This window comes from Leopardus geoffroyi, chromosome X (assembly GCF_018350155.1).
Source record: "Leopardus geoffroyi isolate Oge1 chromosome X, O.geoffroyi_Oge1_pat1.0, whole genome shotgun sequence".
NCBI classification, from domain to species: domain Eukaryota; kingdom Metazoa; phylum Chordata; class Mammalia; order Carnivora; family Felidae; genus Leopardus; species Leopardus geoffroyi.
The window spans coordinates 47039326-47061094 of NC_059343.1; the positions used below are offsets into that span (position 1 = coordinate 47039326).

At 42.1% G+C, this 21769-nt stretch overlaps 1 protein-coding gene and 1 non-coding gene across 5 annotated transcripts in view; one reads left to right on the forward strand and one right to left on the reverse strand.

Annotated features, from left to right (window-relative positions):
• The window catches only part of PHF8 (PHD finger protein 8), a 90459-nt gene extending 74550 nt beyond the window's left edge, over positions 1–15909 (reverse strand). Inside the window, exons 1-3 of one of the 4 annotated variants that reach the window (XM_045473084.1) lie at positions 15770–15909; positions 15072–15416; positions 13801–13990 (exon numbers count right to left, since the gene is read on the reverse strand). In XM_045473084.1, the coding sequence (XP_045329040.1) occupies positions 13801–13898 (98 nt within the window). In that variant the 5' untranslated portion in view covers positions 13899–13990; positions 15072–15416; positions 15770–15909. Of the gene's footprint in view, positions 1–13800; positions 13991–14949 lie in introns of all 4 variants that reach the window. The other 3 variants (XM_045473087.1, XM_045473083.1, XM_045473086.1) reach the window with 3 other exon arrangements.
• Positions 15910–17773: 1864 nt separating this feature from the next.
• Positions 17774–17882, forward strand: LOC123595509. The gene has a single exon (XR_006711210.1). It is a non-coding gene; the product is annotated as a U6 spliceosomal RNA (small nuclear RNA).
• Positions 17883–21769: the final 3887 nt, after the last annotated feature.

Below are 21769 nucleotides of genomic sequence, written 5' to 3' on the forward strand. Positions count from 1 at the left end.
AACTTATAAGAGGAATTTTCTAGAGTTGTTATGTATACTTTCTTACCCTGCTGCAGTCTGATTTTAGTCCCCACCTTCTTTAAAACAGAGCTCATCAATGTTCTGACTTCCTTATTGATACATGCAATAAGTACTCCTCTCCTTTATCTCACTTGATCTCTTAGCAGTATTAGCACACAGTGTTGACCCTCTGCTCTCTCCCCACTTGACAAGTTCTCTACCCTTGACTTCTATAACACTCCATTTGCCTGATGTCCATTTCTTCAGTTAACATTATTGAGGGGAGCCTGGATGGCTCAGTCAGTTAAACGTCCAACTTCAGCTCAGGTCATGACCTCGCAGTTTGTGAGTTCAAGCCCTGCCTTGGGCTCTGTGCTGATAGCTCAGAGCCTGAAGCCTGCTTCAGATTGTCTCCCTTCCTCTGCCCCTCCCCCACTCATACTCTGTCTCTCTCAAAAATACACATTAAAAATTTTTTAAAACCCATTACTGAGCATCTTCCAGGCCCTGGTCCAACTGCTAGGGAGGTAAGGACATAGAGCAAAGCATACAGAAATCCCTGCCCTCCTGGAGCTGATACCATTGTAGTGGCAGAAGCAAACAAGAAACAAAATAAATCCAGGGTGCCTGGGTGGCTCAGTCGGTTAAGCGTCCGACTTTGGCTCAGGTCATGATCTCATGGTTTGTGGGTTCGAGCCCCACGTCGGGCTCTGTGCTGACAGCTCAGAGCCTGGAGCCTGCTTCAGATTCTGTGTCTCTCCATCGCTTGGCCCCTCCCCTGCTCACGTTTTGTGTCTCTCTCTCAATAATAAATAAACGTCAAAAAAAATTTTTTTAAAGAAACAAAATAAATCCACGTAATCAGTGAGATACATTGTATAATAGTGAGAAGAACCAAGTAGAAAAATAAAGCAGGAAGGGGAATATATGTGCATGTGTACACACACACACACACACACACACACACACACACACACAGTGGCATAAGGGGATAGCAATGGTATTGAAATTTTAGTTAAGGAAGCCAATAGGTACTGAAATCTTACATACGAACTCACTGACAAAATGACTTTTGAATAAGGACCTGAAGGGAGTAAGGAAGCAAGCCATATGGATATGAGGGAAGAGCATCCCAAGTAGAGAGAATAGCAAGTACAAAAGCTCTGTGGTAGTAGTGTGCCCAGATTACTGAAGCAATAGAGGAGGACAGTATTCTGGAATAGAGAGAGTAAGGGGGACAGTAATAGGTCAGAAAGGTAATGGGCTCACATAGTAGGGTCTCATAGGCCATCGTAAAGGATGTTGGCTTTTCCTGAGTGAAGAACTGGGTGAAATCCATAGGAGAATTGTAAGCAGGGATGTGATGTGATCTTAATTATGTCTCTGGCTGCTCCTTCTGTCTCCCAATGCACCCTTTTTGTCCTGTCCACTCCTTAAATGTTGATGCTTCCTAGACCTTCTTCTCTCCTCACTTTCCCTTGTCGATCTCACTCCCAGAGCTCAATGTGCCCCTTACGCACCTATGACGGCAAGCTAGATCTCTCTGCTGAGTTTCAGACCCCTCCCTAGAAATGCTTCCTGGTTCTTCTACTGGATAGACTCTTTACATGTTTCAAATTTCACATGTCCAAATTCAATTTCTCCATTGGCCTGCCCCCCCAACATACTCCCTCTCTTGGCAAGTGGCACCATAACCTCAGACTGCCTGAGTTTATATCCTAGCTGTAACCGCCACTTATTAGTATGGGAACTTGAGCATGTTACCTCTGTGCCTCAGTTTCCTCATCCCTAAGGTGGGGATAAAAATTGTATGTACATCACAAAGTTGTTATCAAAAATAAATGAGTTAATCCACAGAAGGTATTTACAACACTGCTTCATACATAGAAAGTGCTCTGTATCATTCAAGCTATCATGTCCTAGCAATTCTATCTCTTGATTAGCTATCAATTGTGCCCTTCTGTCATCCTTATTGCCCCTGCCCTAATCCAGGCCCCTGTTATCTCCAGCTAGGATTACTGTCCTGCCCTCCAACTGGGCTTCTGGCCTCTACTGTCTTCACCCAACTGGCCCTCCACACTACAGTCAAAGGGACCACTTTTAAAAACACCAATTTGAGGGGCGCCTGGGGTGGCTCAGTAGGTTAAGCATCTGACTCTTGATTTCAGCTCAGGTCATGATCTCACAGTTCGTGAGTTCAAGCCCCGCTGACAGCGCAGAGCCTGCTTGGGATTCTCTCTCCCTTTCTCTCTGCCCCTCCCCCTGCTTGTGCGTGCGTGCGTATGTGTGTGAGCACATGCACGTGTGCTCTCTCTCAAAATAAATAAATAAACAAATAAATAAATAATCTTTTTAAAAACCCACCCATTTGATCTTGTCAACCCTTGCTCAAAACCCCTCACAGCCTTCCTATTTTTCTTACGTTTAAAGTATAAACTTACCATGGTCTACAAGCCTTGCCTCTCTGGCCTCAACTCTGGCTTCTCACGTGCAGCGTCAGCTACATAATTTATAAGGCCTGATGCAAATGAAAATCAGGAGCCTCTTGTTCATAACACAGAGGAAAAAAAATCTATTTTCCTTTCTTCCACAGTCTCTCAACTTGTCATAGGCCTTTTTATTTGTTATTTATTGTCATGCTCCCTGGGCATGAGGATACTCAAAGGGGAAGTACAGGCCACACCCTGTGACTCAGTGCACAGGATGCATGCACTCAACGCTGACTCTCTTGCACCTGCATCCAGACCTGGTGCCCCAGGCAACCAACTGAGAACCTGTTCAGGGAGTAGGGAGGCAGTAGGAGGTAGGACCACATGTGAGCTAAAGCTCTAAGTCCCTAAGAAACAATCCATTGTCCCACTGGATTTCACATGCAAAACATAAATTTCACATACAAACAGGTAAAATTATTAAGAATTTCAAAACAACCACAAAACATCAAACCTCAAGCATGGTGTCCCCTTCCAAATATGAGACTCTGTGTGACTGGTCACACACCCATGATGTCAGCCCTGCTCTGAAAAGCCAGCTGGGTCTGACTTTGCCTCAGGTTACGATATCACGGGTTGTGAGTTCGAGCCTGGAGCCATGTCAGGCTCTGTGCTGACAGCTCAGAGCCTGGAACCTGCTTTTGATTCTGTGTCTCCCTCTCTCTCTGCCCCTCCCCCCTCTCAAAAATAAACAAACATGAAAAAAAATTGAAAAGCCAGCTGGACTCTCAATGCCATGCTCTTTCAGTTCTATGGGTCTCATCACACATGGCTCCCTGTGCCTAAAACATTCCTGCTCTTCCTCTTCCCTGCTGCCATGGCACTCCCCCCGAAACACTATCCCTATTTTGGCACTCGTCACGTGGACTTACAACTGCTCATTCACTTGCTACCTGCCCCACTACATTTGACAGCATCGATCTCATTCACTAGAAGTCCTCACCTTATCCATCTCCCAGTCTTGTTTTATTTATTCTTCAACTCAATTCAACAAACATTCATTGGGCTAGATAATTCCTCACATCAGGAAGACAGACGGATGAAAATCAGACTTGTGGCTGCACTGTCTCAATAATTATCACTGAGACCAAGGGTCCTAGATGCTAATTTGCTTCCTTAGTGAAGAGGCAAATTATCACAGCACCAGGTCTCAAGATTAAGATGAATTATCCCCAACATGTACCACAGAGCCTGGTACATGGTAGACACTCAACCAATATTTGTTAATAAAGTAAATGCATAAACTTAATAAATATTGATTGAGAACAGCCACTGCCCTCATGGAGTAGACATTCTAGAGGGAGAGATGTACAAGTGGTGCCAGGGGTTTCATAAGTGGTAAAAAGTAAATAGATCAGGTTAAGGGGATGAGGAGAAAACAACCAAATTTGAAGCCTGCATAAAAGGAACTGAGGAGAAAACTGAGCTATGAGTTATATGTATATTATCACATTTATTCTCCACAACTAAGCAGGGCATTCTGTACAGTATTCACAGGCAGTATAGCACAGAGGTAAAAGTACAGCCTTGGGAGCCAAACTGCCTGGGTTTGAATCACCTCTGCCACTTACTGGATGTGTGAACTTAGAGAAGAAAGCAACCTGACTAGGGACAATAGGACCTGAAGTAGTCGGTATCAACAGAGACTAAGAGACCTGGACTTCCACTCCTACCTGTCAGTAACTAAGGGGTACCCTCTTCCCCTGCCACTAAAATTGCAGTGTCTAAAGAGGCCTGCAAGGGGCGCCTGGGTGGCTCAGTCGGTTAAGTGTCCGACTTCAGCTCAGGTCACGATCTCGCGGTCTGTGAGTTTGAGCCCCACGTTGGGCTCTGGGCTGATGGCTCAGAGCCTGGAGCCTGCTTCGGGTTCTGTGTCTCCCTCTCTCTCTGCCCCTCCCCTGTTCATGCTCTCTCTGTCTCAAAAATAAATAAACGTTAAAAAAAAATTAAAAAAAAAAGAGGTCTGCAAAAACAGAAGATGTAATAATACCCGAATCTCCTAACATCATACCCAAAATATCCAGGATATAATGAAAATAATCACTTATTATATCAAGAACAAGGAAAATCATAACTTGAATGAGCAAAGGAAATCAATAATCTCAACACTGAGATGACACAGATGTTGGAATTACCTGACAAGGATTTTTAAAGGAGTAATCATAAAAATGCTTCAAGGAACAATTACAAACATGCCTGAAACAAATGAATAGACAGAAAACGTCAGCAAAATATAAAGAACTTCCGCAAAGTAGAAGATACAGAAAAGAATCAATGGCACTTTTAGAACGGTACGCTACAATAAGTTTAATGAAAATTCATTGGATGGGCTCAACAGCAAAATGGAGACAAGAGGAAAAAAACAGTAAACCTGAAGACAGAATAGAAATTATCCAATTTTGAACAGAAAGAAAATAGACTGAACTATGAACAACTCTACACCAATAAATTGGACAATCTGCAAGAAATGGATAAATTCTTAAAAATATCCAATCTACCAAGACCGAATTGGGAAAAAATAGAAAGTCTGAACAAATTACTAGTAAGGAGACTGAATCAGCAATAACAAAATTCCCAGTTAAGAAAAGCCCAGGACTAGAGGGCTTCACTAGTGAGTTTTACCCAAATATTTAAAGAAGAATTAATTTCAATTCTTCTCAAACTCTCCAAAAATATCAAAGAAGAGGGAAGACTCTCAAACTCATTTTATGAGGCCAGCATTATCCTGATACCAAAACCAGACGAAGACACTAAAAGATACTACAAGAAAAGAAAACTACAGGCTAATATCCCTAATGAATATAGATGCAAAAATCTCAATAAAACACTAGCAAAATGAATTCAGCAATATATTAAAATAAACATTTACCATGATCAAGTGGGATTTATCCTTAGGATGCAAGAATGTTTCAGTATAAGCAAATCAATAAAGGTGATACATCACATTAATAGAATGGAAGAAAAAAACCATGTGATCATCTCAAAAAGCACAGAAAAAGTATCTGATAAAATTCAACATTTGTTCATGATAAAAACTCTCAAAAAATGGGTTATAGAAGAAAACGTGCCAAAAATGGGTTATAGAAGAAAACGTGCCTTAACATAATAAAGGCCATATATGTCAAGCCCACAGTTGACATCATATTCAATGGTGAAAGGTTTAAAACTTTTCCTCTAAGATCGGGAACAAGACAAGGGTGCCCATTGTCACCACTCCTATTCAACACAGTACTAGAAATCCCAGCCAGGGCAATCAGGCAAGAAAAAGAAATAAAAGGCATAAAAATTACAAAGGAAGATGTAAAATTGTCTCTCTCTGCAGATGACATGATACAGAAAATTGTAAAGACTCCACCAAGAAACTCAGATCTAATTAATGAATTAGGTAAAGTTGCAGGATACAAAATTAATATACAAAAATCAGTAGCATTTCTACATACTAAAACAAATTATCTAAAAAAGAAACAAAAAAAATCAGCCCACTTACAATAGCATCAAAAACTATAAAGTACTTAGGAATAAAAATGACCAAGAAGGTGAAAAATCTCTACACTGAGAACTATATCAATGAAAGAAACTGAAGACACAAATAAATGGAAAGATAACCTGTGTTCATAGACTGGAAAAATATCATTAAAAAAGTCCATACAAGGAATCCTTGTACACTGCTGGTGGGATTTTAAATTGGTACAGCCACTGTGGAAAAAAATGGAGGTTCTTCAAAAATTTAAATGAACTACCATATGATGTAACAATTCCACTTCTAGGTAAATATCAAAGGAAAACAAAATCACTATGTTGCAGAAATATTTGCACCCCCATGTTCAGTGCATCATGATTTACAATAACAAAGTCATGGAACAAACCTAAGTGTCTACCAAAAGATGAATGGACAAAGAAAATGTCACACACACACACACACACACACACACACACACACACACACACTGGAACACTATTTCATTAAGCCATAAAAGGAAATCCTACCATTTGCAACAACATGGTCAAACCCTGAGGGCATTACATTATATAAGTCAGTCAGAAAAAGATAACATATGATCTTTTACGTGGAATCTAAACAAAACAAAATAAACCACAAACTCATAGTAAAAGAGATAAGATTTGTAGTTACCAGAAGCGGGGGGGACTGGGGATGAGTGAATTGGAGAAAGTAGTCAAAAGGTACAAACTTCCAGTTATAAGATAACTAAGTACTAGGGATATAATGTACAATATGATGACTATAGTTAACACTGCTGTATTGTAAATCTTATTAAAGTTGCTTAGAGAGTAAATCCTAAAAGTTCTCATCACAAGGGAAAAAAACCTCTTTCCTTTCTTCTGGGAGGTATTTATATGAAGTGATGGATATTAACTAAACTTACCGTGGTAATCATTTCACAATATATATAAGTCAAGTAATTACACTCTACACCTTAAAAATCATATAGTACTGTATGTCAATTATACCTCAATAAAATTGAAAGAAAAATAGATTAAAAAATTATGAACAGAGCTTAAACAACCTATTAAGACCAAAACCAAAGACGGGGTACCAGAGTGGCTCAGTCAGTTACATGTCCTGACTTCAGCTCAGGTCATGTTCTCGTGGTCTGGGAGTTTGAGCCCCATGTCAGGCTCTGTGCTGACAGCTCAGAGCCTGGAGCCTGCTTCAGATTCTGTGTCTCCCACTCTCTCTGCCCCTCCCCCACTCATGCTGTTTCTCTCTCTCCAAAATGAATAAATGTTTTAAAAAATTTTAAATAAAAAAAGACAACTAAAACCAAAGACAATCTGAAATATTTCTACACTGAAAAACAGCATAATCAAATTCCTGAACACAAAAGACAAAGGAAAAATCTTTAAAGCAGTGATAAAGAAATGGCACATTACCTAAAGGAGAACACCAATTCAAATGACCAAGGATCTCTCATCAGAAACAATGGAGGCCACGGGGGAAGTAGCACAATAGTTTTCAAGTGCTGAAGGAAAAGAACTAAAAACCCAGGATCTAATATCTAATATCTAATGAAAAGACCTTCAGGAATCCAAGAGAAATCAAGACATTCTCATATGAAGGAAAACTAAGAATATTTGTTGCCAGTAGAACTATCCTAGAAAAATGGCTAAATGAAGCTCTCTAAAAAGAAAGGAAATGGGGCACCTGGGTGGCTCAGTTGGTTAAACCTCCAACTTAGGCTCAGGTCATGATCTCATGGTTTGGGAGTTCCAGCCCCATTTCAGGCTCTGTGCTGACAGCTCAGAACCTGAGCCTGCTTCAGATTCTGTCTCCCTCTCTCTGCCCCTTCCCTGCTCTCACTCTCTCTCTCTCTCAAAAATAAACATTAAAAAAGTAAAATAAAAATTTAAAAAGAAAGGAAATGATAAAAGGAATCTTTGGGAAGATCAGGAAGACAGAACAAGGGAAGGAGTAAATACCTGGGTAACTACAACTGTCATGTTTGACAGTTGAAACAAAAATTATAACACTGTCTGATGTATTTCTCAATGTATATAGACAAAATAATTTAAGATAATTATGTTATAAACAGGGTAGCATAAAGGAATTTAAAGGGAAGTAAGGTTTCTTCTACTCTTCACTCAAACTGGTAAAATGTCAATACTGGTTGATGGTAATAAGTTATGTAAGTATTATGTTAATACTTAGAGCAAGCATTAAAAAAGCTATACAAAGCTATATATATCTATATTCAAAAACACAATGTATAAGCCAAAGTGGAATTCTAGAAAAGGTATAAGTAACCCACAGGGGGGTAGGATAAAGAAAACAAAGAACAGAGGAAACAAACAGAAAATAAAACAAAACAAAAATGACAGACTTAAGCCCTAAGCTATCAATAACTACATTAAGCAGAAATGGTCTAAATATACCAAAAGGGGATAAATATAATACCGAACTATATGCTGTCTACAAGAAACTCACCTTATATACAATGATAGAAGCTGAAAGTAAAGGGATGAAAAGGATATACCGTGCAAGTTTAATCCAAAGAAAGTGGAGTGGCTACATTGATATGACATAAAGTAGACTTGCATGCAAAAAAAGTATCAGAGACAGAGAAGCACATCACATAATGATGAAAGGTCAATCCACTGAGATGTAGCAATCCTAAATGCATATGCATCAAACAACAAAGCTGCAAAATGTGAAGCAATAAATGATAGAACTGAAAGGAAACAGGCAAATCAACACTTGTAGCTGGACACTTCAATATGTCCTTCTCAACAACTGACTGAACTAGTTAGAAAATCAGCCAAGGACAGAGAAGAATTCAGGGAACACCATCAACCAACAGAAGTAAAGCAACATTTATATAAAAAAATAACTCGGGGGGCGCCTGGGTGGCGCAGTCGGTTGGGCGTCCGACTTCAGCCAGGTCACGATCTCGCGGTCCGTGAGTTCGAGCCCCGCGTCGGGCTCTGGGCTGACGGCTCAGAGCCTGGAGCCTGTTTCCGATTCTGTGTCTCCCTCTCTCTCTGCCCCTCCCCCATTCATGCTCTGTCTCTCTCTGTCCCAAAAATAAATAAACGTTGAAAAAAAAAATTAAAAAAAAAAAAAAAAAAAAAAAAAATAACTCGGGGCGCCTGGGTGGCTCAGTCGGTTAAGCGGCCGACTTCAGCTCAGGTCATGATCTCGTGGTCTGTGAGTTCGAGCCCCGCGTCGGGCTCTGGGCTGACAGCTCAGAGCCTGGACCCTGTTTCAGATTCTGTGTTTCCCTCTCTCTGACCCTCCCCCATTCATGCTCTATCTCTCTCTGTCTCAAAAATAAATAAACGTTAAAAAAAGAAGTTTTAAAAATAAAAAAAAATTTTTTTTAAAATAAAAAAATAACTCAACCCAACAATAGCAGGATTATTTTCATGTGACCATGGAACATTTATCAAGACAGACCATATCCTTGGCCATAAAACAAACCTCAATATATTTAAAGAAATTGCAATCATACAGAGTATATTCTCTGACCACTATGGAACCAATAAGAAATTAGTAGCTGAATAGTAACAGGAAAATCTACAAACACTTGGAAACTAAACAACACACTGCTATGCAATTCTTAGGTCAAACATGAAGTCTCTAAGGAAATTAAAAATTACATTGAACTACATGAAAAGGAAAACATACCAAAATTTGTGGGACATAGCTAAATTGATAATACTAAATGCTTACATTAGAAAACAGGTAAAGACTTAAATCAATAACCTAAGCTCCCACCTCAAGAAATTAGGTAAAAAAATAAACCCAAAACAGGAGGAAGGAAATAATAAAGGCAGGAATCCAGATTGAAAACAGAAAGACAATAGAGAAAGTCAATGAAACAAAAAGTTTGTTCTTTGAAAAGATCGATAAAACTGACAAACGTCTACCAAGTTTGAGAAATAAAGAGAATTTTTCAGTATCAGAGATGAAATATCATCACAGAGCCAGCCTACAGATATCAAAAGGGTAATAATATTTTGAACAATTCTACACACTTAAATTTGACAACCTGGATGAAATGTATCAATTCCTTGGAAAGCATAAACTACCACAATACATCTGGTATTAAATAGATAACTTTCATTGTCCTAAAACTATTAAATTTAATCCATAATTTTAAAAACAAAAAAAGATTAAAGATAATTAAGCAAAGTATTTAGTATAGTGACAAGCACATTAGCTAGTACTCAATAAACAAAAGCCATTATCATTTTATTTAAATCATTACAACCACTCCTGGGGAAACTGAAGCTTCACAGAGTTGAAATCCTTCGCTAAAGAGTCAGAATTCGAACCCAATTCTGAAGCCAGTGCCATTTCCTCTAGAGTTTCGAGTCCACACCTCAGCCACACACCCCCCTTGGAGATGTGCCAACCAGCACTTCCTTTATAGATAGGAAAACTGCAAAGCGGTGAGGTTTTGCCAAAGCCCCAGAAGTCAATAAATGCTCACAAACTAATTCTTCACCAGTGTACAATTATTCTCAAAAATTAGGGTGCATCAGAATCTTTCGTTTTGTTAAATAGAGATTGCTGGGTCCCAGCCCAAGAATTCACATTTTTAAAAAATTCCCAGTTAATGAACCATACTTTGAGAACAAAATGTTAGCACACCCATCCCCCAAACCAGAAGCTGTCACACTCCACAGATAGGGAAGGAATTGAGACAGAATAATGCTCTAAATCAGTGGTTCTGAGGGTGGCCCCCCACTCACCTACTAAATCAGAAACCCTGCAAGTGGGGCCCACCTATCTTGTCTTTTAATAGGTCTTTCAAGTGATTCTGATGCATGCTAAAGTTTGAGAACCACTGTTCTACAAATCAAAGTGATTTGCAAAAACCCAGCCCTTCACAGGAGAAAAAAAGTTAATACCAACTTTTTTCCACTTTTGAGAACTTGGACTCTGGAACCAGATAATTCTAAGTTCAAATCCAGACTTAGAAAGTAATTCCATGAATTCTAGATTCTCAGCAGCAAAATGGAATAGTCATCTTCCAGGAAGTAACTTGGCATTATTAATCCCTAACTGGACTTGAAGCAGTCTAGCCTATGGAAATCATCAGAGATGTGAACAGATTTATATCACCTATAAGGCATCTGTGGGCTTAAATGTTGTGAGCAACCATGAAAAGTCCACAATATTTAATTTTCAATTGTGCTTAAGTACAATCTTATATGGAGCACTGTGAGCCTGGTGTGTGTGCATGTGCACACAATGCATGGGTTAAGCAAGAGCAGCCCACCAGGACCTGATTCTTAGATGACTTCCTTGTTTTCTGCTAGCCCATAGAGAGAGGAATGAGAAGAGATAAAAACGTGGTCTCTTTCATAGAAAAAAAATAAGGCAATTAACCTGTGTCAGGGTCTTCGTAGAAACCCATGATTCACCACAGAAATGTAATTAAGGAGGAGCCTATCCCATAAACCCATTTCTACATTTGTAAATTTGCAATTCATAATGGCCTCAGTGGTGTTCTTTATAAATGTCAACAAGAACACTGTGCAACAACGTGCACCATATTTCTCTTTTTGTTTTGACCAGCAACTTGTATCAAAATGAAAAACATTTTCAGAACTCCCAAAGTTTCCCTCATAACATAATATTATAAAAAAGTAGAAATGATGTTAAGTATCCAACCACAGAAGAAATGACCAAGTAATTGATGACACATAGATATATGGTAGGATATCAGAAATGAGATTTACATGAGTATTTGACAACCTGGTAAAATACTCACAGAATGTTAAATAGGAATAAAAGTCAGGCTACAAATGGTATTTATAATACAATCCCATGTTATAAAAATATAGGTTTATATCCTAAGTCAAAAGACAGGAGATAATGCAACAAAACATTTAACAGTGGATTATGCTGGACAGCAGATTCATAGATGATTTTTATTTCCTTATTATTTTTGTCTTTTCTACAATGAGCATGTCTCACACATATAATCAGGAAAAAACTTAAAACATTATTTAAAAAAGAAATACCTAACTTTTAATTGGGTGTGGATTGAAATAATTTATTCAAAGTCCCTGTCATGGGGCCTGGCATATAGTAAGCACTCAGAAAGCATTTGTTCCAGTTTTCTGTTCCTAGACTATGGAGTTAGAGTCTCTATACTGTGGGCAGTTCACTTTCCAGGTTTGAATCTACACACTTCTCACATAATCCAAAGCAAAGGCCACAGGCAATAGCTTATTTTAAGAAGGCCCATTCATTCATTCATTCATTCATTCAAAAATTCACTCAGTATATCTATTACATGTTCAGCACTAAACTAGGTTCTGGGGATACTAAAAATGAAAAGATGACATCTCTGCCCTCAAATAACTCTGGCTAATGAGTGACAGAGGTTTATTAACAACTATGATATGATGAAATAATTACTTTCAATAAGGATGTACACAAAGTACAATGGGAACCAGGAGGAAGGAGGCCTTTTACAGAGGAGGTATGCCATGACCTATAAAAGGGAGGACATTAGTAGGAATTGCATGCACAAAGAAAAAGAGGGATAAAGGAGTATAAAATTTTCCCAGAACTGTAAGTAGTTCAGTCTTGCTGGGACATAAAGAACCAGGAGGAGGAGTGGCGGGAAATGAGACTGAACAAGTAGATCACAAAAGGTCTTGTCTGTCACACAAAGGAGACTGAATTTTATTCTGTAGGGGAACCACCAAAAGAATTTTAAACAGAGGAGTGACTTGATCAGCACTAGCAAAGATACCAGGAATCCTGAAAATCATCTTAATCCCGCTTATTTCCAGAGGAAAGAAAAAGGCCCCACCCTCTAAGTCTGTCCTCTCTTAAGTGAAATCACATGAAGCAGTAAAAAGAACTCTGCACCTGGCACACAATAAATAATAAAGATCAGCTGAACATGAATTTGAAGGCGCTGCAAGGGGCCATCCCTGCCGAGAGCAGAATTTTAGCATAGCAGTACCAACACCTTCAGTTTGGCTGGGACAATAGGAGCTCATTCGGAAGGGACTAGTGACAACTGAAAATTGTAGAATCTAACATACTGTACTCCAGTGCAAAAATTCCTCTCATGGTTTTCTTTCCATAACTGGGCCTTAAGTCCCAACAATAAGAGAACATCAGTTTCTTCCCACACACTAACTTCTCTGGAATCCTGGGTGACAGATGCTTCTGTGCACACATGGTTAACTGGAGGAAATTCATTAGTGGTTTCGCTCCTGCTGTTTTACCCAATACCTCTTCTGCTTAATTCAATTTAGTTGGATGGTTCTGCAGATAAATACTGAAGAAATAAAGTACTATTGCATTTCTGCCTCCACCTGCTGAATGCATGCAAAACGCTTTAAATCATCAGGACAGATGTATTAGATATATTTTATAGGCGAAGACCATGAGGTTCAGAGAGGCAAAGCAACTTGCCAAAGGACACTCTGATAGTAAGTTGAAAGGCACAATTGAAATCCATGTTTGTTTCAATTATTTCAAAAATACAGCACTGTCTCCCAAGAAGCCAGAATCTGAGGCAAAACACAATTGCCAGCATACAAAAATGATACATTCTTTGTGGCTGGAAAGAGAACACTTCCTAAAATAAAAAAGGGGGCAAAGAAGAAACACACATGGGATAGAAAAAAAGAGGAGACACCAGAGGTCATTGTGAGCTACGCCCTGGTCTTGAAGGATGAAAAAACATGGGTCTGGGAGGTGGGTTGGAGCTAATTCTTGGCCAGAGAAGGGGGAAAAGTTTCTGAGCAGGAACCTAAAACAGGACTGAGAAAGGAGCGTGCAAGTGAGCACCTGTCCAGTCTGGACTGCCCTCCTTACCTGCCATGAAACCAGTCCTGGCACATGTCACACTCGATCATGAAGCGGGTCACATCGTAAGGCAGCCGGCAGAGGCAATACACTGGTACTGAGGCCATCTTCGCCCGGCCTTGGAGCGCTCTGCGGCGGGCCAGGTTCGTAGCGTCAAGAGAAGCAGGAGGCAGCAGCACGCGTCCTTTCTGGACGATAGCTGGGCACAAACAACACTTTTTACCGAGTGAATCAGGTCCCCCAGGGTACCAACCCTCAGTTCACAAATGGGCAGTTAGTGCTGCCGGGATGCAACACAGCTGGTGTGGCTGTAGGGGGCAATCGGAGAAAAGTCCACCGGCCACCAGAATGTTTTTATCCACCGGCCACCAAAATGTTTTTAACAAATAAAGGACGGCATTTGGCCGTCGAGGTTTCTCCCCCGCCCCCCAGCTCCATCGGCCCCCTGAGTCAGTGATAACTTCTTTCCGGGTTTCAGGGAAATATCTGACGCCTTTTCAGGAAGCTTCTTTAATCCCTTACTGAACCCTCTCCTTGCTAGCAACCTTGCTTCCCAGGGCTCTCTTTATTATGACGCAAACCAGAGCCAAAATAAATAGGCTGGGGTACCTTAGAAAAAGCCCTTTCTCTCACTCCCCAAATAGGGGCAACTAGAGAGAGATGAGGGATCCCTGGAAGTCGCCTCAGATTACTCGAGAATCACCTCGATGCCTTCAGGAACAAGGCAGACAAGACTAGGCGCCCAACTCAAACCACAGTTCTGGGGTCGTGCTGAGAGTTGAAATGGTCTCCTCCTTCACTTTCAAAATCATTCCATCCCCAACCAGTCAGTAGTCTCATCACCCCAACAAATTAAATAAATCTCAATTCTAGAAAAGATCAGATCGTCCTCTACTTCGAAGACGACAGGGCTCCGAGTTGCACCCCCAAAACTAAAAAGGATCTCCTCTAAACCCCTGAAACTGACTAGAATTTCTTCACACTCACGCAACTAAGCAAGGATCTCACCCGCCCCCCCCCCTCCGGCTCGGGAACGGACAGGCATCTCCTCACAGCCCCCTCAGAGTGACGAGGACTCCCCTGTCCCCCCAAACTGACAGAGAGCTCATCACAGATCTCAAGACTGACAGGAATATTCTTGCAGCCCCCGAAACTTACGAGATCTCTTCACGCCGCCCAAAATGACAGGAACCTCCTCACGCCCCAAACCTGACAAGAATGGCTTTTGCCCTGAACCCTACAGGGACCTCCTCATCTGCAAAGCTACAGGGATCGCTCACACTAGCGGAGTTCTGTTCCACCGACGCGCCAGCTGCCGGGCTTGCTCCGAAGCGCCTCAGCACCTAGCTCAGCGGAGGATCGGCAAGCAGTTCCGGCCCCACCGGCGGCGCGCGCCGAATTCTGGGATCGTCACGGCAACGCTGCGAATCTTGCCAGCCTTCCCCCAGAACCACCCGCTGGGTTTGCGCGGCCCTGGGCGCCCGGCGGTGCTTCAGAGCGGCTTTCTCCACGGTTTTGCCCCGGGCCCGGTCGTTAGGGCCTACTGGAGCCCGCAGCTCGGGCCTAGTCCGGCGGCCGCCCGAGGAGCGGGCAAACGGCGTCGTCCCTGAGCCGGCTGGAGATCGCTGCGAGCAAAGCAAGAGAAATGAGAATAACCGGCGGCCAGGTCGGAGGAAAAACTGCCGGAAAAGTCGCCGGGAGAAACCCGGTGGCGATGGTAGGCAATTCGAAGTAGTCAATAAAGTTTATTCAAAACAAGGAGGAAGTTGAAGCGGAGAGGGGAGGAGAAATATGGGGTAAACAGCTACCATGTTGAGAGTGGCGGCGCCGCCGCGGGGAGGCTACCAGACCGCCATCTTATGAGGGCTGGGCACGCGAGGTAACCGCGGCAGAGGCGGGGAAGGGAGGCCAGCGGCTCCCGCGTGACGCCAGCAGAGGCGGGGCGCCACCTTGAGAAAGGGTGACGGGACTCGGTTACCTTTGGACCCGCTCGTTTCTTCTAGGTACCCAATCAAGGCTGAGGACCTTAAGCCACCATCTTAGGCGAGGCAGTCGCTTGGCTCCATTTTGAGTGGGGCCAGAGCCTTCCAAGCCTTCCTCCTCCTCCGGGCCAACAGGGAGTTAAGCACCCTCCTTCCTCCTTCCCCCCCGCCCCCCCCACCCCACCCCACCCCCTCCCCTCCCCTCCCCTCACACACCCACCCCCTCCCCTCACACACACCCCCCCCTCCACCCCCCGCCCCCACACACACACAATCACTGTCCCTCCACCCCTCCTCTCCTACTTCCTCCTCCTCCTCCGCAGCCTTCTCGTCCTATGAAAGGAGGTGAACTCAGTGACTGCAAACTGCAAAGCTAATGGATCGCGGCGGGGGCGGGCTTCGGCCAGGATAGAGATGGAGTACTCACAGTAGCTCCTGTTTGCCGAGCACATTCTGTGGCTGGTCTCTTTTGCACGGTCTCCGAATCGTTTATTCTTCACCCTTCAAGGAAAGCTCTGTTCAAGTGAAGACATGGGTTTAGGGAAGCCAAGTGGCTTCAGTTTCAGAGCTGGGAAGTTGAACTTTGCACCCTCTACTACCCCCTCTCCCCGCCCCGAGTTGTGTCTTGTCGGTCCCTCAGTCGGTCCCTTGGTCCTAGTCCCTCCGTAAAGCTTTTGTGTACTTCCCAGCTCCCTCTGAACTCTCTTCTTTGACCCCACTATTTCAGTTCAGTTTGGTTCAGATACTGTGCCATGATTTTTATGCACAAGTCCCAGTGTTTTCTGACTAGCCTGAGGGTGGGTGGGAGAAGAGGTTGAATGAATGGAACTCCACAGACATAGAAGGTGGCGCTGGTGTTCTCTGACATTCTAGAATATTCTCTAGGAATCCTCTTACTATTTCATTTTTTAAAGGGCACCACCACTTTAAACAAGAAAATGTGTGTATGCACATCAATTTCCTAAGTGATGGTGGCTTAGACCATGGGGATACCATGATGAAGAGGGACTCCAGTGGGGAAATTGCCAGCCAGTGCAGGAGACAAATGCAAACCAACAATTGGGATTGCAAGGTCCAGTAAGCATATATCTACCTCTTGCAAAGTGCAAAATAAAGTCATGAAAGTGCCTCAGAAGCAACTTGGTGCTGTCAAGGAAGGTTTCAGGGAGACCTGAAGGCTATATAAGAGTTTACTGAAGGATCAACATGTACAAATGCATGGAGGCACACAGAAAAACATTTACAAAAAGAAGTTAAATGTTATATTTTATCCTGTAAACAATAACAAACCACTAAAGGTTTTTGAGCAAAAGCAACTCAAAAGTCACATTTGCATCTGAGCCAGGGGAAAATTCAGGATTAGTGGGACCTGAAGCTTATACAGTTTGTGAGGTAGGTCTTTAAGAAAAGAATAGAGGGGTGCCTGGGTGGCTTGGTCGGTTGGGCGTCCGACTTTGGCTCAGATCATGATCTCACCATTTGTGAGTTTGAGCCCCGCATAGGGCTCTATGCTGACATCTCAGAGCCTGGAACCTGCTTCTGATTCTGTGTCTCATTCTCTCTCCCCTCCCCCATTTATGCTCAGTCTCTCTCTGTCTCTCAAAGATAAATAAATGTAAAAAAAATTTTTTTAAGAAAAGAATATGGGCTTGTGAATACAAAATTAGGCTCAAAGGTAGAGTATTTCTAGAACTATTCCTACACCTGGGTAATAACTATAAAGAAGAGATACAAACCCTATATAAATGTCTCACTAAAATGGAACTAAATGTATCCCCCTTCAATCAACTTCCACTCAGCTGGATCTCAAAAATGTCTGAAGCAGCTCCAACACCACCTAATACAAGAGAAAATGTGACTAGGGAAACTAGTGGAAGGGGACAGTGGTTTTAATGAATTGTGGTTTAAATATATTATGCAAACTTTATAAAAACATATGACCATGTGACCATATGACAAGTGACATGCCCTGCAGCTAAAGCTTTCTTAGCTTGGGGGGGGGGGGCTGACTTTGGCCACACATATAATAAAATTGGAAAGACACAGATAAGATTAACATGGCCCCTGCACAAAGATGACATACAGTGTTGTGAAGCCTTACATAATAAAAAGGAAAAAAAGGGAAGACAGGAGGGAGGAGGCTGTTGCATTAGTAATGAAACAAAGATGAGGTCTGAATCAGGATAGCTGCAACATAGGTAGAAAAGGATTAAATAAGTGGGATATTTTGGATGTTGAATAGGCAAGGCTTGGGAACTCATTGAAAATAGGTGAATGAGTGAAGGGAGTGTGAGTTCATTTCTGGGTTGGGTGTCAAGAGTGGATGATGGTGCCATTGACTGAACTGGAGTGCACGGAAGGAAAAACAGGTTTGGTGGGGAAGAAGAGACTAAGTTCAGTTTGGAGCACATTGAGTTAAAGTGTGTTTGGAACATTAATTCACTCACCCAGAAATTCTTTCTGGAGCATCTAGTATGCTCCAGGCACCATATTAGGTCCTGAGGATGTAGTGGTAACCCAGGTAAGATCCTGACCTTCATGGAGCTGCCATTCTACTGTGGGGATCAGTCAATAATCAAACAAATACAGTTTCATTCATGTATTTATATTTACCAGGCAGTGTTCTAAGCATTGGGGACTCAGGGCAAACAAAACAGACAAGTTCCCTGCCTTCCTGTGATTCACATTCCAGCTAGGGAAACAAGCAACAAAATGAGTCAAATAAGAGAATCTCAGTGAGTGCTATGAGAAAAATAAAACAAGTTATGAGATAGAGAAAGATCTGGATAGAAGTTAGTCTGTTTTAAATAGTCAAGGCCTCTTGTAGAAGGTGGTGTTTAATCTGAGACCTGAATAATATGAAGTAACCAGGGACAGGGCAGAAAGAATAAAACGTGCAAAAGTCCTGGGGCACCTGGGTGGCTCAGTTGGTTAAGCGTCCAACTTTGGCTCAGGTCATGATGTCATGGTTTGTGAGCTTGAGCTCCGCATCAGGCTCTCTGCTGACAGCCTGCTTTGGATTCTGTGTCTCCCTCTCTCTCTGCCCCTCCCCCACTCACACTCTGTCTCTCTCTCTCCTTCAAAAATAAATAAACATTAAACAAAAATTGTTTTAAAAAGTGCAAAAGTCCTAATGTGGTGGGGTAGGGGGCAGTTCAGGGCATTCCGTCAAAAACACTTCCTAAACATTTATTATGGACTGGACTGGATATAGGTGGTGATTGGGGTAGGGTCTCCAGTCATAAATAAAAGAGACCCTGTGTTTACCCTTAAGGAGTATACAGTCTAATGAGGGAGTCAGGTTTCAATGAACAACACAAGGCTGAAAAAAGTCAAACCCTAAGTGCTGCCTACAGGTATCAGCAACATGTGTGGGAACAAAGAGCTATAATGAATTCAAACATTTTCATTTGGTATGTTGCAAAAGCCTTCACAGGAGGTGGCATTTGACCCATGTACAGTAGTACTCATCCCTGAAAGTTCTTCCCTAGTGTTCTTGGGAGGTGGGATGGAGATGCTAAAGATAATGGGAAAGGCAAAGCTGATGGAGGTGAATCTGATGCAGATTTTGCTGACAAAGGAGCTCTTGGCACTGCTATGGATAGGAGGAAGCTGGCTGCTGCCCTAGAGATGTGTGCTCTGGTTATGTCCATCATAGCATCAGTGCAAGATGTGAACTGGCTACCATAGAAGGAGGCTGCTCTGGAAACTTTCCTCCCCTACCCCCACCTCCACTTAATGGTTATAAACATTTCCTTTTAATTACAGAAACAATAGTAAATGAATTCCCATTGTAAACATGCAAACAGGCTGAAGATACCACCACTCAATCTCTGTTTACTTCCTTAAGGGGAACCTCAATGGCCTCTTTTCCAATTCATCTCTCTGCATATAATATGTACATATGAGATGAAAAGTGATGAGGGCTAAAGTGGACTATAAAGTAAATGAGAAAGAAGGAGGGAAGTGGGAAAAAAATTGCATGAGGAAGAACAGGTTTGCTCCAAAACAGATTGGGAAGTACAAGGACAGTGAAAACAAAAGAAAAATAATAACACATAACATTATCTGAGGATTTACTATGTGTTAAGCACTATTCTAGGCTCTTTACATGCACGCATTAACTCAGTCCTTAAAGCAACATTATGAGGGAAGTACTAGTACTATCCCCATTTTAAGTGTAAGGAGTACAGGCATACCTTGAAAATATTGCAGGTTAAGTTCCAGAATACTGCAATAAAGTGAATATCACAACTGAAATTTTTGGTTTCCCAGTGCATATAAAAGTTATGTTTACACTATATTATAGTCTATTACGTTTGCAATAGCATTATGTATAAAAAAAAAACAACAGAGATACCTCAATTTAAAAATACTTTAGGGATGCCTCGGTGGCTCAGCTGGTTAAGCGTCCGACTTCAGCTCAGGTCATGATCTCACAGTCCATGAGTTCGTGTCGGGCTCTGTGCTGACAGCTGGGAGCCTGGAGCCTGCTTTGGATTCTGGGTCTCCGTCTCTCTCTGCCGCTCCCCTGCTCATGCTCTGTCTCTCTCTGTCTCAAAAATAAATAAAAACATTAAAAAAATTTTTTACATAAATAAAAATACTTTATTGTTGGGGCCTCTGACTGGCTCAATTGGTAGATCATGAGACTCTTGATCTTGGGGTCATGAGTTCAAGCCCCACATTGGGGTAGAGCTGAATTAAAAAAATTACTTTGTTGCTAAAAATTGCTAACAATCATCTGAGCTTTCAACAAATTATAGTATTTTTGATGGTGGAAAGTTTTGCTTCAATGTTGATGGCTGCTGGCTGATCAGGGTGGTAGATGCTGAAGGCTGGGGTGGTGGTAGCAATATCTTAAAATAAGGCAACAATGAAGTTTGTCACATTGACTCTTCCTTTCAGGAATGATTTCTCTGTAGCATATGGTGCCATTCAATAGCATTTTACTCACAGTAAAACTTCTTTCAAAAGTGGAGTCAATCCCAGGGCACCTGGGTTGTTCTGTCCAACTCTTGGTTTCAGCTCAGGTCATGATCATGGTTCATGAGTTCAAGCCCCACGTCAGGCTTTGTGCTGACAGCGTGGAGCCTGTTTGGGATTCTCTCTCTCTCTCTCTCTCTCTCTCTCTTTCTCTCCCACTTTCTCTCTCTCTCTCCCCCTTTCTCCCCCCGACCCCTCCCACACTCTAAATAAATAAATAAAGTGGAGTCAATCCCTCAAACCCTGCCATTGCATATCAACTATGTTTATGTAATATTCTAAACTCTTTGTTGTCATTGCAACAATCTTCACAGTATCTTCACCAGGAGTAGATTCCATCTCAGGAAACTACTTTCTTTGCTCATCCATAAGAGGGAACTCCTCACCCGTTAATTTTATCATGAGATCACAGCAATTCAGTTACATCTTCAGGCTCCACTCCCAATTCTAATTCTCTTGCTGTTTCTACCACATCTGTAAGTACTTCCTCTGCTGAAGTCTTAAACACCTCAAAATCAAAAGTCATCCATGATGTTTGTTTTTAAATAGTGTGCATTTTATTTAAAACCAACCAAGCACTAATAAAAATATATCACTGCAGCTGTGATTCCACATCAAACCTTAACAGTAAGAACTAGGCATTTAATTCATTCTTCACATCATGTGCTGGGCCTGGCAGAGGACACCCACCTCCACTAGAGCCTTAGAGGAAGAATGAGACCCCTGGTGGACAGGGCTCAGGTGGCAGGCACCCTGCCCGTCTCTGAGCTTGTGAAGGGAAGGGGCCATGGTGTGCAGCTCTGGTTGCCTGCTCTGCACTCCTCCTGGGCCACTGAAGTGGACCCTGATCAGCAACTCCTTAGTGGCAGTGAATGGAGGGGAAGGGGTGGAGAACCATCTGGAGCTGTGCAGACCAGATGAGTCTTCCTTTCTCCTTCAGTGTCTCTAAAATCCCCACAGAGGATTTGATGGCCATTGCAGGGTTCTACTTGCAGGCACAAGCCCATGAA